Source organism: Natator depressus, chromosome 7 (genome assembly GCF_965152275.1).
Source record: "Natator depressus isolate rNatDep1 chromosome 7, rNatDep2.hap1, whole genome shotgun sequence".
Taxonomy (NCBI): domain Eukaryota; kingdom Metazoa; phylum Chordata; order Testudines; family Cheloniidae; genus Natator; species Natator depressus.
In genome coordinates, this window is record NC_134240.1 from 94,572,308 (window position 1) to 94,584,540 (window position 12,233).

The following is a 12,233-nucleotide window of genomic DNA, read 5'->3' on the forward strand; positions in this document are numbered from 1 at the left end:
CAGCGTCTTGGAAGCTTTCTTCAAACAGCACGTTCTGAATCTTTGTTCTTGATGGTCGAAGATAAAGATTTAAAATCCTCGAATGGCTCAAACGCGGCAGTAGCTGGAGTGAGTAAAACAAAAGTGCAGGCCCTGATGTAATTATTACCAGCTGTATCATTAGGGGGTGATTCCGAGATGAACTTGGCGCCAGGTCAGGTAGCCTTGAGTTCTGTTAACAACTGTGTTCAGAGATTAGTCGGATGTAACAATCACCTGAAAGGGGAGATTAAAGGGTCTCAATGGGATCCTTTGTTCTCGGCCTCATTTGATGCTTTGGGGCCATTTCAAATCACGTCGCGGAGGAGCTTTAAATATTTGGAGACCCAGGGGGATGGTTAGTCGGCCTGCTGTGGCGAGGAAGGGCTCTAAGGGGCAAAGGGCACGGAGGATGGAGAAGGGGTCTTTCTCGGTGGAGTGGCTCGCTCAGAGCAGCCATGAGAAAGCCCAACCTGCAAACGGGGTGTCTTCCACCCACCACCCGCCGCGGGGCGACCAGTCCCTGCCCAAGAATGTAGCCAGAGCCCGCGCCAGCGGCGATCAAGAGAAGAGAAACCCAGCGCTTACCAGGCCAAGCACTAGGGGCCGAGAGAGGCCGCCTGAGGGCGCCCGGCGGAGTCCGGGAGACCAAGGTGAGTGCCAGCCCTTGCCCATCCACGTGTGGAGTGGGGCAAGAGAAAGAGTCATCGGGGAGGGATCCTAGTCGGTCCCGGCCAGAGAGAAAAGGGTCCCCGAGCCTAGGGGACAATCGCAGTCTCTTTCTATGGAAGGGCGGCAGGCTAGGGGGACCCCAGTGGGGCAGAGACATGTTAGGAAGCTGAGCCCTAAACTCCAGTTCATGTGGACGCTTATGCCAGAGCTGGCTGAGAGATGCTGCCCTGGCCTTCCCACCCACCGGCTGGGCTGAGCCGGCCTGCGGGTGGTGAGGCCACTAGGAGCCCTCCATGATAGAGGTCAGGCGTGGGGAGAAGGGCCCTGGTGGGACATGGAGGCCCCATGTCAGTGTCCCCTGGCCAGCTGAATTCAGCATATAATGCCACGTGCCCAGGGCCGGCTGGGGCATGAGGCTGCCCCCTCCTGGCTGCGGGTGGGGCTGCTCTGGGGCGTGGGGATCTCTCTTCTCACGCCTTGCTCCCGTTATTCCAGCTGCCCTGGGGGAGCTGGAGGAAAGTGGCCCAAGCAGCGCCGCGTCCAGCCCGAAGGAGGCGGAGGCAGGCGGGGAAGGCAGCGGCTCGGAGAGCTCCAGCTGCACCCAGGCTGGGCGGCCCCGCACCAAGTTCTCGGCCTCGCAGCTGCAGGAGCTGGAGAGGAGCTTCCGCGAGCAGCGCTACATTGGGGCCAGCGAGAAGCGGCGGCTGTCCAAGGTGCTGAAGCTCTCCCAGACCCAGGTGAGGGACAAACCAGGAGGGACTGGGGGTGCCCAGCCGCTCAGGCTTAGACCTCAGGAGACCATCTGTTCCCGGGGGGGGGGACAATATATTCACGCGAAGCCGCCCCCCTATTGTGACAGAGGCCAAGAGTGTGCGAGAGAGAGTCATGGGCTCGGATCTTCTGTAAACCCTTTTCTAGTCCCTCGGCTGGAGCTCCACTAGCCTTAGCTAAGGCCGGTACTAGCCCTACATTGATTCTATCCTCCGCCTTCCCCCAGCTTAATTCAACGCGCCTGATCCTGTCCGGGATTAGGTGTCTCCTATACAGCGCCACTTGTGTAATATGGAGTCCTCATAGTGTCAATGCTTGCTCCAGAACATTGCTATTATTAATTCCCTAGTCACCGCACAAGCGGATAGGTTGTCCCGAAAAGATCAGAATCTAATTTGACAAGATGTTACAAATGGGCGTTACAAAAAGTGAATGGGACAGAGGACGAGTACTCATGACAGGAATACATACTTATACAGGCTAGCTATTGGGCACAATTTGATCGTTTCAAGTCCTAGTTATGTGTTCAGATTTAAAGGATCTATAATGACTAGAGATCAGCAATGCCCATGGGCCATCTACGGTCATGAGGTGGCCACAACAGAGAAAGCAACAGCCAAGAAATCACATGGGGAACCAGTGGGCAGCTCCTCTGTAGGAAAGGGAAAGGGAGTCAGGAGGGGGGCTGAGCAGCAGGCAGGAAGGAGAAGGGAATGCAGAGAAAGTCCATGCTTGCAAGCTAGGAGTCTCTGCATAACAGTGGTAGGCTCTGCAATTTCTGAGCCCCACACAGAATGATAGAACCATAGGGTTAGCATGGACCACAAGACGCATCTAGTCTAACGCCGCCAAGAGGCAGGATTTGTTGTGTCTAAAACACATCAATATAAAGCAGAGTTTAGGACTTACCAAGAATGACTAAATGACAAAAACAAACAAACAACCCAGGGCAGAAAATCTCAGAGCAGGGGTCTGGGCTTGCACTAGAGTGCTAAAGTGTCTGACACTTAGTAATTCTGAACTGTCTAAAAAAAAAAAACACACACACATTTTCAGATACAAACTTTGTTAAATGGGAGATAGGGGTGAACCCCATATCTCCACAGTGAAAAATAACCCTTAAAACCAGATAATTTCCCCCCTCCCCCAATAAGAGACAATGAAAATTAAACACATTACACTGGAGAAGCTGGAAATACCATAGCTAAAATTCCACTTTTTATACCACAGAAATGCATATCGAAAGTCACCCCATGTTCTCTTACATCAATTTGACAACACAAACAATGAGCCAGATTTATTCCTGGCTTTCAGTGGATACAACTCCTCTAAAATCCATTTTATTGTATCTACTCTGGCCCAATATGAACAGCAAATAACCTACATGCAAATAACATTGCATGCTTATATGATCAGACACTCCCAACACGCATTTTACTAGACAATCTAGGCCCAGGTAAGTCAGCAGGAGTAGTTGTGCTTAAAGTTGAGCCTATGCTTAAATATATGCAGGAGCTTTAGTTTGAATTTTAAAATTAATGCACACTAAAGTCTTATTGAAACAAAGGTCCACCTGGGTTTGCAAATTCACATAACTAATGACTTTATGTAGGATTACATACAGTCTATTAAAAATATTTGGCCACTTCATTATTCAAGAGGCTGGAGAAAAACATTTATATATTAATCACCAAAGATATGCTGCCAAATGCAAGTGCTGCTGGACACAGTTACCCTATCTACAAATGCAAACCTCCTGCAACGCAAAATCTCTTAATGGTAAAAGCATAGTGTGGTGAGGGAACAAAAGATCAATTTAGGAAATGTGATAGCAGAAACATTGGGAGGGAAAGAGGGTAGCATGGAATAGAGTTAATGTTTGGGTAAGCTTCCTGCACACTGCCATACTATCTAATTGTGGTTGTTTTTTTACAGTGGAACCTTAATTGAATTTCCAGGCTAACAAAGATTGCACAATTTAATATTCTCAGGGTGTTTCCTCTGAAGTAAACTGGTTTCTTTCCATAAATCTGAATTAAGTTTGCTGAAAAATAGGGGCCAAATTCTGCAGTTCTCTCTCTTGGTACTTATATGGACTCCAGTACTGTAGTATGAAGGAGGTGCAGTGGCTGAGTGGTTAAGGCACTCAGCTACAATCCTGAAGGTCTGGGTCTGAGTCTCTCTTGATCTCATACTGAAAGGCCACCTCCAGTTCATTCATGAAAAATGGTTACCTGCTCCATTGAGTTAGGGCAGTCAAAGGTGATCTGACATGATGCTCTGGCCACATCACTCCCTTGTGGACATTGGCTATGAAACTGCATCCTTGGAGAACTTTTACTGTTGTGTGTGAGTCTTACTGAAGTCAGGGAAATTGCTCCAGCTTCACATAGTTGTAACAGCAGAATTTGGCCAGTGATCGTCAACAGTTAATGCATTTCTAAAACTTCAAGAACCATTGCACATCTTTATTTGGCAAAATAAATTAGCAATAGTCTCTTGGATTTTTATTTTTCAGATAAAAACCTGGTTCCAGAACCGTCGTATGAAGTTCAAGCGACAGACCCAAGATGCCAGGATTGAAGCTCTCTTTTCAGGCTTACTTCTACCTTATCCTTACCCAGAGATCCAGACACCCAGTTATCCCCCTGGGATGGAGTTCAACGTCTCCTCTGCTGCTGCTGTGACCTGTTCCCTTCACCCAGCTATGCCAAGCCCAGCCCTGCTCCTGCCTCCTGCTCCAGCTCAATCTCTTCAGGCAGTTGTGCCAGCCCCAGCCCTGCTGGTGGCTGCTGCTCCAGGATTTTCTTATCAGTCTACAATTCCAACGGTCTCTCTAACCCAGGATCATAATAGACTGAGATTCCAACCATATCTTCCTCCCTCTTAAACATGAATAAAAGTGCTCTGAGCTGCGAAATGAACTTTTTAAAAATGAACTACCTGAAATCATGAAGAGTACTTATTTAATTTAACTTATTTTTATTATAGTCATTAAATATTAGTTCAATATTTCAAAACTTAATTTTTTGGTTATTTTGTTTTTAAAGCAGTGTTTTTAAAGGGACACCGTCAAGTACAGGTTCAAAATGGTAATTAGAATAGGCTGACAAATGGTAGAGCAAGGTGTTGATACTGCAAAAATTCTGCTCTCTTCCCCCAACCCCACACATGTTGCCATTAAAACTTCAATGAAAACTGTAAGTCTCAACCAACTCTGGGAATAATGTTGTGGGAATATAGGAGTGATTTTGCTCTGATTATTAATTTGTAATAACCCAACACTTTATCAAAAGTTATAACTGTCTCAGCAGAAACAGCATCACTCAACCAACTGTTGCCTACTGAATCCTAGTTGCAGAAATATTAATCTATTATAATAGCTCATGTAGTTCATAAGAGTGTGGCAGGGATGGTGGTGGAATTGTTTAACAAGTGCATGGGGGGACATTAGGGTGTTTTTAATTTCTAAGACTAGTACTTTACCAGAATTCACTAGTCAAAATATTAACACTTGACAATGTCCCTTTAAAAACATTGTCAAACTACCTCTAAGGAAACTCTTGTAATAATTACAGTAATGGGAACAATTGACTGAAACAGGGTGTGTGCTTGTGAGTGGCAAACACAGAAGTTCAAACAACTATATGGGACTAGGGAGGACTATTGTGGCTTTCATAAGTTCATTTGTGAGTAGAGGCACCTTGTAATTAAATATTTTCTTGGAAAACTAAACTGTCAGAACTAACATCCATTTTCTATGAAATAGCTACCACTAGCAAGCCAGAATGTCTCTCGTAATTAATACTTGTTTCCGTATATTTCATGGAACCAAATCTTTTACTCAAAACTCCTATTTCAGGGATTCTTTCCTAAATAAGGACTGCAGGATGTGTTCTGCAGTGTAATCACAGATAATTGCTTGGTGCCTTGTGAATTTAAGATTTTTTGAGCATTGCAAAATTTACATTTTACATTAATTTTAATATTCAAATTCCACAAATAGCTAGTCATTTACAAGTGTCATTCAAGGCCAGTTAACTTCAGGATGTTACTCACAAATTGTATCTGTGTATACATAATAGAATATAAACTGACTCAGCATGAGTGTTTAAAATAAAAGGTGACTTGTTTTATTACTCTCAACTTCATGGCAGTTGTTTTGTAATATGTTAACTCTGGAAGGCTCTATGTGATCAACTTCAAGGAATGGTCTGGGAAGCCCAGAACTATTGATTGTGGTGCAAAATAGAACACCAGAAAAACCTGACTAACAAAAACAAGCTGGTGATGCAGGCAAAAGAGCTTAATAGCCCTCTTGCTTCCTGCTCAAACCAGTGACAGCTGCTTCACTCCCTGCCTGGGTACTGAAATGAGACTTACAAGGAAGGGTGGTGGGGTTGGGAAGAGGGGCAAGAAAGCTAATTTGCAGGTAAGTAGTGGGAACTGGAGACGGAAAATGGATGGGTAGGGGGCAAAGAAGGTAATGGAGGGAGGAGAAAGTGGGAGTGGTGAGGGAAGCAGGGACCCCTGTATGGAAAAAAACTGGGCTGGTGGGTAAGGAAGGACTCAGACTGGAGGAGAAACATGGACCGGTCTCTAGCATGTGGTGGAGGGGACCATGGCAAACATGCAGAACCTGCCATGAGCAAGGGGTGAGGAAGGCTTACAGAAAGTCCCTGAAATGGATGGGAAAGTAGCACATAAGGAGCTTGTGTGAGATGAAAGGATTCTCTACTGCATGAATACCCTTAGCCTAGAGAAGCTACGGAAGTGCAACTCTTTCATCCAGGGTCATGACTGTGAAGTACCAGCATTCTGACGTTAGAGGTCACCTATGGCTCACAACACTCCTTTCCTTTGTTTTGCCTATGGGAACAGTACAAACAACTATTTACTGTTATTGGTTAAGGTTGCTCAACTGCATACACTAACAGAGCTGTGACAAGAAGTAGGCAAAAAGTTTCTATCTTCCCTGCCCCAGCTTTTTGTTTCTGGCAAAAAGTGCAAATTCAGAAACGCATGTTTTGTGAATTCATGCCAGTTTGCCTGAATTATTATATTAACATGATCAAAAAGCCTCAAGGCTTCAACATTTTTGAAATTAAATGTTTTTCTGGCTCAAAAAGACTAAAATTGAAGTAAACTTCAAAACATTAAAAAATTATTTCAGCTCAAACTAAGTGTTTTGTTTGACCCAAAATGATTTTTTTTATTTAAAAACAAACACACCAAAACAAAAATATACTTTGATTCATCAAGAATTTTGAAGAGTTTTTATTCTGGGTCAACCCACAACTAATTCCTCCGCTTATAAACCCCCTCCCCATTTTTTTGAATCAGCAGCAAATGGAAAAATTCATTATTTATCATATCATAGAATCATGATTTTCCTCTTCGAAAGCACATGCTTGCACTGACGCACACAAACAAATGCAGTCTTTATTTCAGTGAAGTGGAGGGAGAGAAAAGGGTTGGTTTGGGGTGAACTTAATGCCTCTATGCTGAGGCATCAGCACAAGAAATTGAATGTTTCTTTCCTATATCTATCTACCTGCAGCAATGTTTGGCGGTAGCCATTGATACAGATACGATGTGGCTGGAGAGCTAAAGCAGCAACGCCGAGGTCTCATCTCAAGGGTCAAAAGGGTGTTTTTCAATCATGTTAAGCACAAATAAAAAGCCCTATTATGGCCCAATCTACACTACAAAGTTAGATCAACCTAACACTGGACAGAGGAGCTTGTGGCACACTGGGCTTCCTACCCATTGCACTGTGCTTTGCATCCACACAAGCAGACAAGTATGCATGTCAGGGGTTCTGGAACAATTTTTATAGTGAGGTGCCGATGATGGAAACCATATATATATTTGGTGTCTGTTTTTACTACTTTAATCAAGGGGATGCAGCAGCACCCCTAGTTCCAGCACCACCGATTCATGTGTGCAATATACAAACTTTGGCAGCTGTATATGGACATGCTTCGATGGGCTTTTTCAATTGTATTTAACTGGATTAAAAATACACGTTCCCCCCCCCCCAATCAATAAAGGGCCAGTTTTCTAACCAAAGTTAGTTCAAACAATTGAAAAGCCCTATTAAGATCGAACATCTAAAGCCATGTTAACTAAATGCAGTAAAGCATGGAGGCAGGAGAGTCTAACATGCCTAACCAATGCAGTTTCAATGATTGTAGCCTGTACCTTAACAAGGCTTTCCAGTTGTGCTACACCCTTTTCTCATTGTAGTCACAGAGTTTAAGGGCTGGAGGGACCACCAGATTGCCCTCCTGTCTATTACAGGTCACTAAACACAACCCAGCCACCTCCACATCAAGCCCAACAGCCAGAATTAGACTAATCTCCTCAGGCCTGTAATATTTCAAACTATTTCATGCTAGAGGCAAAGACATACTCATTGTGGCTCTACTGATGCCTTAGCACAGAAGCAGGGGGCTCTTGTCTCCAGTTTCCTCCATACAAGCAAGATTAGTCAGTCCAGAATGTTATTTCAGGAAGGAGGAGGAAATGAGTACAGCTATTAAAGGAACTAAAAAAAGTGAAGAAATCGAGAGCAACATTTTTAAAGGGGAGCAATTTTTAAGTGTTTCTTCTGCAAAAAATTATTGCTTTACTAAAAAGTTACATGGAGCATTCAATAGTCCTCTGTCAAGTCCTTGTGCCAAATTTGTAAATTAAATTCCATTTAAAGAGGGATTTCATTCATACTTTAAGGCAAAGATTTTCAAGAATATGTTACGTTCCTAAATAGCACTCTTGAAAATTAGCCTAAGTACCCAGCAGTTTCCACTGAAGTCAGTTGGAAGCAAATCCCAGCATCTATACCTCAGTTTTCCCCATAGGAGAAATAGTAATACCTATTTCACTAGCTTGTCTGCACACAAAAGTTGTACCATTTCCACTGTAAGTTTTGTAATTGATTTAAACTGATAAAGCCTGTGCATGCGCACTCATTTAGAAGTTTATAGCAATGTAAGTTTGATTCAGTAAATTACCAATGGAGTTAAATCAATATAAATCAGTGCAACTATTCTATGTTCTACCTTTGTAAAACATTTTGAGGTTCTTGGATGGAAGATGCAATGGAAGTGTAAAGCAGTAATTTATGCTCACAAAACAATTCACTGACTAGCACTTTGCTCCCTCCTGTACATACCCCCCCCCCCCCAATAATTTACACAGAATCCTATTATAGAAACACTATGCAGTACTGAGGTCACAAGATAGTACATTATACTCTTTTAAGTAGCGTAAAAGTTTTAATTTTCACTGGCTGTAAAAACAGGCCAGTTAACACTTGGATGAGAATAGGAAAAGTGGACTTGGTCAAAGTCACAAATTGCATAACTGCCAACTCAGGAGCAGAAAAGGATGACAAGACAATCCGTAAACTTTTAGTTCCAATGTGCCACATAATCCTAACTGGGTGTTCTTGTTATACAATATAGAAATCTGAAATGGTATTTCTATGTGTATAATCTCATCAGAAGCCATTGATTCATTGCCAGCTTTCTGACTATAAGCAGAGTGTTACTACCAACAATTAGCAAACCTGAACCCTAATTGTATCTGGTTTCTGGGTTGCATATGCACAGAAAAAACTATTAGATGAACAACATTACTATAACAAAGCCTCCAGATTGATAGTTTCTTCACAGTTGATAAGATTTTTGCTATAAGCTAAATGTTTGCATAATATTTTCAAGTATGGGACTCCAGCGGTTGGTTTTGCCTCTCTAAAACAATGAATTTTATCTCATAGCCTTGCCTGCATGGTGTGAATCCTAGTGTAGGTAAGGCTGTGTGGCCAAACCTGTACACAATTTGTTTTCAGCACATCTACATTAGGGTTCTCACCAGTGCCAGCAGTAGTTCCAGTGGAATTCTCCTCCTGTGGACACATTAATTGTCAATATGGAATTTATAGCAAATGATCCTTTTAAGCATCCACACACTAAAGGAAGATAGCATAGTCTATCAGAATCCTTCAGGTCAGTAACCTTCAAATTACATAGGATGGGTATAAACCCAAGAATTAGGACTAGAGTGCCTCTAACAGCATTCAATCTCAATTAAATACAATTATACTTAATTTAGGAATGAATATATTTAAACTTTATATTAAAAACACACTTCTACAGACATTTTATGTACAAGTGAACCATATATAGTGTATTATATTATACCTTTCTCATATCTTCCACTTTGCTTTGGTTATAATGTTTGAAGAGGATTAAATTGCTTGTTGTCCATTTTGTTCTGTATAACTGGATGGACAGAGAATTGTGGTAGAAAGTGTTGGTGGAAAAAAGGGAAATCATGTGCCCTAAGGGTGTATGATGGGTTTTGGGAGTCATATATTTGAAAGGAAGAGTTGAACTGTAAAGCAGAATTAGGAGCAAAAGGCAGCAGTCTTTGTTGTTGTGGATTAGGATAGTGGGAATAATCCTGTAACATATTTGGTGGGGTCCCTTGCTTATAGCCATAGAAGGGATCTGAAGATACGAGGCTATGATGGTGGTCTTGTATTTGCCTCTTAAGTTTCATCCTGCGGTTCTGGAACCAGGTTTTGACCTGGGGGGAGAGGAAAAAAAGTAATGTTAAAGAAATCAGGGTCCTAACAGAATAATTTATAAACTATCATGTATTCAGAGCATCTGTGACTGAACTCACTTGTGATCCACAGTGTAGACTGAGTTAAAATAACTTGAATTAAAGCATTGATCTGATCAGCAGAAAAATTTCCATATTGTGTAATCTCATAATTTATTATTTACTGTGTGCAATTGCCAGAGATAGCTACTGCAAAGACCTAATCAGGGGCTTCATCCAGCTTCCATTTCAGTCAATGGGAAGTCACTGACCCCAACGGGAGCATGTTAGGGACCCAAATCTTAAAATCCATTAATTGTGAACAGCCCTTGACTGATTCTACTCAAGCTGTTAAACAGTGCATAAGCAAGTGCTTGCAGAATCGGAGCCTTATTTAGTAACTAAGTTTTCTGTCCACGTGAATATCAAATAAAAGAACATTTATCATCATCAGATCCCGGTTGTATTTCTAAGTTTTAAAAAAGATTAAGTACAAATGTTTAAGAGAGTTTAAAGATACTCTTCGGACGCATGAAAACGTGGAATTAGACTTCTAGTAAATCCTGCACTTTCTTTAATGGACAACATGCCGTGCCCTGCGTTTATAGGCCGTGTCTGTAAACAAGGCCGTGACAATTTGAATACCAGTCCCCATCAACAAGAAATCATAACCAGTTATCTTTATGCTAAGCACCCGCGCGGTTTTACATATGGAGAGCCTGGACAAGTATGAATCAGTGCTCTCTCTGCTCAAGTGAGGTGGGGAAACTGAGGCACCGCGGGACCTGACTGAAGCCAAGGGGCAGCTGGAGGGGCTCAGCGTCTCTGAACTCGCCCTGCAGAGAGACCAAGAACAGCAAGCGGCCCAAAGCTCCCCAGCCCGGCGCTTGTGGCTCTGACCGGCTGTCTCTGTGCCGCGGCGACTGGGGTTGGGCACTGACCTGAATCTCGGACAGCTGAAGAGCGGCCGCCAGCTTCTTCCTCTCCGCCGCCCCCACGTACTTCTGCCGCTTGAAGGTTTTCTCCAGCTTGCCGACCTGCTCCGGGGTGAAGGCGGTTCGCGCCCTGCGCTGCTGGGGCTCGTCCTTCCCCGGCGGCGAGGGGATGCAGGAGGCGGCGCTTTCGCTCTCGTACCCGGAGGACTCGTCGGCGCTCACCCAGCCGCCCTCGGGAACTGCGAAGGCGGAGAGTAGGTTAGGGCTCCGGTGCCCAGCGGGGGCAAAGCAGCCTGATCGGGCCCCTTGGCTTGCGAGCTACTCCCCTGCTCCCCCAGCCAGGGCAGCTGGGCAACTGCCCTTCCTCCCCCCCTCCCCCCCAGACCAGCTGGAGGCTCTTCCTCTCGGCCGGATCAGGACCCTAGTTCCCCCTCCAGCACCAGCCACCACCTCCCCCTGAGCTTGCCTCGGACTTACCGGGACTTGCTCGGCCACTGGGCAACTCCTGGGGCTTGGTGTCTTCCAGCTCCTCTCGGCACGAGCTCCTGGGCTGGAGTTGGCCCCCGGCCGAGGCTCCCTCTTTGGGCTTTGCTTTGGCCAGGCGGGGACTCCTGCTGAAGGAGGTGGGGGCCCGCGGAGGAGGCACGCAGCAGATGTGAGGCCTGCCCGCTGGCCTTTGCTCCTCGCTGTCAGGCTGGGCCGGGGAGCCCACGAAGCAGGCGGCCTCGCCCATGGCGAGCGGCGGCTGAAGGAGCTGGGCTCAGGAAGGAGCTGCCTGCAGCTCCCTCGGCCTAGCTAGCGCTGCTCGGCTGGAGGGGAGGGCAAGCGGGTGGGTGGGGGGGCCTCCACTTATTTATAGGGGGGCCCTCCCCCGCGGGCTCGTTTGCAAGTGTGAATCCACATCAAAGTACGGAGAGAAAAGAGATAACAGCTGTCAGTTAGGAGTAGAGTTCACACGTCTGGCAAATGTCTGCAGCCCCTGGCTCCAGAGAGTCTGCAGGATTGTTTCTGCCCCCCTTGAAATGCAAACCTGCTCTGGGCCCCTCCTGATTCTCCCCTGGAGGGGGGAGTGGCGGCATGGACAATTCCAGCCGCACCGAACAAAAGACCAGCAAAAGGGCGTTTAAAGACAGTTACACTCCAGCTAATGGCAGAACAATGGGGTTCAATCATGTCCCTTCCAAACATCGATGGACTAACACAAAAGGCACATACGACATATTT

General features: G+C 45.0%; 2 protein-coding genes across 2 annotated transcripts; one reads left to right on the forward strand and one right to left on the reverse strand.

The window, feature by feature from the left end:
- The first annotated feature begins 373 nt into the window (after positions 1–373).
- LOC141991670 (uncharacterized) lies at positions 374–4,351 on the forward strand. Its single transcript, XM_074960006.1, has 3 exons — positions 374–671; positions 1,186–1,427; positions 3,980–4,351. Exons 1-3 carry the CDS (start codon positions 374–376, stop codon positions 4,349–4,351), a joined length of 912 nt encoding a protein of 303 aa, XP_074816107.1.
- Positions 4,352–9,696: 5,345 nt separating this feature from the next.
- LOC141991671 (homeobox protein vent1-like) lies at positions 9,697–11,742 on the reverse strand. The gene is made up of 3 exons (XM_074960007.1): positions 11,487–11,742; positions 11,016–11,248; positions 9,697–10,056 (listed from the first exon to the last, which is right to left on the reverse strand). The coding sequence occupies exons 1-3, from the start codon at positions 11,740–11,742 to the stop codon at positions 9,697–9,699; spliced, it is 849 nt and encodes a 282-aa protein (XP_074816108.1).
- Positions 11,743–12,233: the final 491 nt, after the last annotated feature.

Excerpts from the sequence above, each read along its gene's own strand:
- LOC141991670 (XM_074960006.1), top strand. The coding sequence starts at position 374 with ATGGTTAGTCGGCCTGCTGTGGCGAGGAAGGGCTCTAAGGGGCAAAGG. Across the intron at positions 672-1,185 it reads GCGGAGTCCGGGAGACCAAG|CTGCCCTGGGGGAGCTGGAG; the intron begins GTGAGTGCCAGC and ends CCGTTATTCCAG. Across the intron at positions 1,428-3,979 it reads TGAAGCTCTCCCAGACCCAG|ATAAAAACCTGGTTCCAGAA; the intron begins GTGAGGGACAAA and ends TTTATTTTTCAG.
- LOC141991671 (XM_074960007.1), bottom strand. The coding sequence starts at position 11,742 with ATGGGCGAGGCCGCCTGCTTCGTGGGCTCCCCGGCCCAGCCTGACAGC. Across the intron at positions 11,249-11,486 it reads CAGTGGCCGAGCAAGTCCCG|TTCCCGAGGGCGGCTGGGTG; the intron begins GTAAGTCCGAGG and ends CCGCCTTCGCAG. Across the intron at positions 10,057-11,015 it reads TTCAGCTGTCCGAGATTCAG|GTCAAAACCTGGTTCCAGAA; the intron begins GTCAGTGCCCAA and ends CTCTCCCCCCAG.